The following is a 5,193-nucleotide window of genomic DNA, read 5'->3' on the forward strand; positions in this document are numbered from 1 at the left end:
TCTTCCATATTCTGCACCGAAGGCTGGACCATTAGGCAGGTCTTTACAAAAGGCATTATGATCCTGGAATGGAGGAGGAGAGATGTGTGAGGGTTATTGGTGTTACCAAAGAAGGCCACTGGCTCCTGCGCATGCGTGAAAAGATATAACAATGGCCTACCTCACCTAACCTTGGCTGAACTTTTGAAACAAAATAAAGTGGCCCACATAGTGATAAGATGCACAGAAGATAAGTTGCTTAAAAACTAGACAGGCAGGGAGAAGACAAACAGTTATCTTATTTCTTTGGGTGGTATGCTATCTGAATCAGGAAAAAAAAACAAAAAACCAAACTATAAATTTATCTGACCTTTACCCATAAACATTAACCTGCCCAACTCTTCACATTTCTCTGCGGTTCTAATTCCTGGTAGCCTTTCTTGCTGCCTTATTCCACTTCACTTCCCCTTAGGACAGGCTGGGCTGAATGCTTGTGTGTGTGTGTGTGTGAGTGTGTTTGTGCTTCTAACATATTGAAACAAACTTCTTAATTCTCAAATTTATAAAAAAGCATCACAAACAGATGCTTATATTTCTGTCTTTCCTACTAGAATCGAAGTTCTTTAAGTGAGGACATTCTTGATCCTTAGTATGAGGTGAAGTGAATTTAGCCATCTGTTAACATTTATATTTTTAATTTTTCATAATAATTACATGTCCTGAAAAGGGTTGTGTGGTATAGTTAAAAGAGCCCTGCAATTTCTTAGATGAGAAAAACTAGACGATATTGAAATTATTTTATTCATGTGCCTTTTCTTGAAATAACTGCATATTCTCATATTCCTCTGAATATGGTTTCTCTCTGTCACCCTCTGAAGATTGTTTCCTGCTGCAGTGGTGCTCTGAGAGCACAGGGGTGTTTGTGAATTCTCAGGCCTTGATGGCAGCCTCAATGGAATTTTTATTATTACCTGGGTAGGCACAGGAAGTGGGATTGATTTTCTTGGCTTGCTTTTAAAACGTGACTTAAGTAAAGGCCTATGGTACTTATTCCAAAGAGAAGGAAAGATCAGGCAACTGTCTGGTTGCAATATTTTTAGAATACTGAATTATTCATATTGACTGTTTACTATACAGATTATACTTATCTTGTGTTCTGTTCTAAGTACTAAAGACTTGAAGCAATCTCGAAAGAAAATTAATTACTAGGTGTTTCAGAGCTAAAGAGTTGAATAGAAACTTGATTGATGGCAACGTTTGGCTTCTTATTCCATTAGTTTCTCATTTTACGTGTGGCTTTGGGTAAATTACTACAAATTGAAGTATGACTTGGAAATCTTAGAGACTGGCTATCAGCATTATGTGCCCTTAAAATGTCCAAATGGTGCCATCATTATAATAAATATAACTATTCTGAAGTCAGAATGAAAACAATTATAACAAAATAATCTCAAATTGACATACTACAAGGCTTAAGTTTAGATCAGAAAACTTCTTAATCAAATCCACTACATTCAATATATAATTAGCTTGTCTTTCTTCCTCAGGCTAAGATGTTTATCATCTTCATAACTTGTTAGATTTCCATGTCTTAAGAGGGAATTACGTTTGGGACAAAAGTGGATTTTCCAGTTCAGCAGACTGCAGTAGCCCACACTTGAGGACGTTAGTTCATGGGACGTGCTGAGCTCATTTTAATGTTATTTTCTTTAAGTTGTTGTTCTCTCACTTTGGATCAAAGAATCCAAAGATCCTCTGATATCAAACAAACTGTTTCCTCAACGTCCTAGATAGTACCCCTTCAGAAGCTCCAGGCAATTTGGAATAACCCAAAACTTGGTTGAGGCTCAATGTGGCCAACCTAAATACTTCTTCCATTTAAAAAAAAAATTGATTTAGAGAGAAGAAGGGAGAGAGAGAGAGATGAGACTAGGGATCAAACTCTCAACCTGGGTATGTACCCTGATGGGAAATGGAATCCAGCACCTTTTGGTGTATGGGATGAAAGTTCCAACCAACTGACCCACACTGGCCAGGGCCAAAAACTTCTTAAATAAATCTTATAATTTATAAGAGTATATATTCCTCTATTGGATAATAAAGCTCTCAGGGCAGAGACTTTTATTTAGCTTTGTATTAACAATAGTGTCATGCAGATTGAATTGTCATAGCAATTTGCTTTATTAAAAAACCTTCTGGAAAATGAGACTGATACTACTGCATTCCCATCAGAGGAAGGAGGTATTTGAATTGTATTCCAGGAAATATAAGGGGTAAGAGAGCTTCAGCCAACATTTCTTGGTATGATTTACATGTGATCAATAATTTGCAATCGCCAAATGGTGGCTACCTCAGCCTGAGCGTGGTGTGGAATCAAACCAATTCGCTGGATCCTAATGACCTCAACTCTGGCCTGGGATACATCACCAGACTGAGTTCAGGGTTGTTATATTTTTGTTTGTTTGTTGTTGTTGTTATTTTCACTTGTTTCTTTAAGGAATTTAAAAATCAGACCCGTTGTGATGATGTGATGTTTTCATAGCTTTGGTCACATACTCTTTATCAAAAGAAAAAAAAGAGAAAGAGAGAGGCAAGAGAGAGTGAGAGAGAGAGAGTGCACAAGCTTACTCAAATAGGTTTGATATTCTCTAAGGTTTCTAAAGATTAATCTACTAGCATTTTATCCAGGTATAAACTAACTTTTAAGCATTTTTGTTTGAAGTGACTTCTCTACTTGCAATCAAAGCTGTCTGATGACACATGTATGATGGTTAAATATTAATGTCCCACATGAGTGCAATCTGAGAAGAAAGCTGAAGTTAAATAATACATTTCATGCGGCTGAAAAGGAACTGGTTTGATGATACACCATACACAAAACCCCCTGTGGTGCTCAGGACAGCCAGGCGGAGAGAAGCATCATTTGGCTAATTGTAGTTTTACTTGTATCTTTCCGTCATTTAGAAAATGGAAACCTTTTTGTTTTCAAGTCTTCCGCAAGTGCTTCAGGAAAACCCTGCTTTGTTGTATAAACATGGCACTCTACATTTCCAAATAGCTTCATAGCCAATGTTTCACAATATGCGGTGGCTTCCCAGTTTTTCACATTTTTGAAAGTGAGAAAACTAACACAGAGGTTAGATGACTGGTTTTAGTTGACTAGAAATCCGAAATTTTATATGCTGAATTTTAAAAAATCCATGTATTGCCCCGGCTGGGTGGCTGTTCGTTTCAGCATCATCCTTTACACCAAAAGGTTGTGGGTTCTATCCCTGGTTGGAGAGAGTATGGGAGGCAACCCATCGATGTTTCACTCTCTCATTGATGTTTCTCTTTCTCCCTTTCTCTTTCTCTACAAAATAATAATAATAATAATAATAATAATAATAATTAATAATAATAAAAACCCACAAACATATCCTTGAGCGAAGAGTAAACACAATCCATGTGCTAATGTCAGAATATGAACTAACTATACATCTGGCCTTTGCGGATCTGAGGGTATATAAAGGCAAAGGTTTTCATTCCTTTAGCAGTCTTCCGGCATTTTCAACATAGTTCAGCTGTTTACAGTCGTTAGTGATCAAACGGAATTGATGTTCATTCTTTATCCTTTGCCTATTTGGTGAGTTTTTATTCACCCTTTTTAGACTCTTTTCTCTGCTCACATAGCCTTCCCTGTGCCTCCCGCCTCCTGCATGGATTTGAGTGAGTTTTCTCAGCATCCGCCTCTGTACCCGGCCAGCTGCCCTGCTGTGCTGTGAAGAAGCTGAAGGCAGACCCTGCATCTTTCTCATGCCAGGCCCCGTGCCCGGCACAGGCTAAGCATTCAGTAAAGTTTCTTGGTTGAACTAAACAGCTAGCTAACTGACTGAAGAACTTGATTCAGATGGTAAAGGGGAATTAGGAGACTAATTTTGTAACTTCTAACAAGGAACACACTACAAGCAAGGGTGCGGCAATACCATCTAAAGTGATTAGGCAGGCATGGCGGCACCTGGGGTTACATATTTGACCTGGATGGGCCTAAAGTACAAGCTTGGCAACTGCTGCCTCAAATAAAGTGGATATCTTTTAAAACAACCACAACAAAACACCTTGGTAAAATGTGGCATTGTCCCTTAAAATTTTTTGATACTTAAAACTGTTCTCCAAAGCTTTATGATGCATTTTGAGTGTCAATAAAGTTACTCAAAGTATCCTATCGATGTCCAATAGGTTTGCTGTATGTATTTTCCCTTTAACCGGAATTGTTGTTCAGAAGTGAAAAGGGAATCTGGAGGCCTTCTCATTTCATTATCCCGCAGTTTGGATTTTCATTCATCTGGTCTCATTCTTGCCATTTGCCCCTGGCAGGAAGCAGGTTTTACATCCTTTTCCAGTGATCCTGTCACTGGCATTCTGCTCAGAGATCGCTTTTGCTTTACCCCAAGCATAGGTGGTGACTGCATACGAAGTGATGAAAAAACCTGAGAGCCCTGCCCCAAACCAGAGGTACAAGTCCCGACACAGCCAGAGACAGAGCAGCCTGTGGCAGGGAACTGGGCCTCCAGGTTCCCACCTCCACAGGCGGCTGGGGGACATCCCCTCTGTTTAAACTCCTAGCCCAGCCCATGCCTCTCCTCGCCCCCGCCCCCACCCCACGATTCTAAAGAAAGCACAGGCTTTGAAGGCCCCCCTTCTCGTTAGGGTGTCAGGAGCTGCTGTGAGTCCGCCCCCCTCCCCCCATGCCAGCCTGGGAGAAGGGGCGGGCAGGGGGCAGGGGGCAAAGAACAGTCCCACGTTTCAAAAAGCTGGTCCCCCCCCCCTCCCGCCCCCCACACACCCGGGGTGCCCCTTCTCACCAGATGTGCAGACAGCTGAGGGTGGCAAAGAGAATCCCCGCGGCAAAGGCCAGGGGGATCGCCAGGAACAGGGTCAGGAACTTGTAAACCACGAATTTGCTGACCTCGAAGAGGGCATGGCTGCAGATCCACACGTTGTCGAAGGAGTGCGTGGACTCGGGCTCTGCGATCACGTCCTGGAAGTCCAGCTGCGGGACGGGGCGCGGGGATGCGGAATTGTCACCAAACCTGCGCCCCGGGACCCAGGAGCCTCAGGGTGGGGGAGCAGAACGGGAGGGCTAGGCAGGGGTGCCCCACCTTCTCCTGGGGCCAAGGTCGGCGCCCAGAAATGAGGCGAAGAATTCCTGGCTACGCAGGCGGCCCCGCGGCT

The 5,193-nt window shown here is 42.1% G+C and overlaps 1 protein-coding gene across 1 annotated transcript in view; it reads right to left on the reverse strand.

Annotated features, from left to right (window-relative positions):
* CAV2 (caveolin 2) overlaps positions 1 to 5,193 on the reverse strand; it is a 10,933-nt gene that overhangs the window by 2,319 nt on the left and 3,421 nt on the right. The window contains exons 2-3 of the mRNA XM_006768698.2: positions 4,824 to 5,073; positions 1 to 63 (exon numbers count right to left, since the gene is read on the reverse strand). The exon at positions 1 to 63 is cut by the window's left edge and continues 2,319 nt beyond it. Coding sequence (XP_006768761.1) covers positions 1 to 63; positions 4,824 to 5,073 — 313 coding nt within the window. The remainder of the gene's footprint in view (positions 64 to 4,823; positions 5,074 to 5,193) is intronic.

This window comes from Myotis davidii, unplaced genomic scaffold, assembly GCF_000327345.1.
Source record: "Myotis davidii unplaced genomic scaffold, ASM32734v1 scaffold183, whole genome shotgun sequence".
Taxonomy (NCBI): Eukaryota; Metazoa; Chordata; class Mammalia; order Chiroptera; family Vespertilionidae; genus Myotis; species Myotis davidii.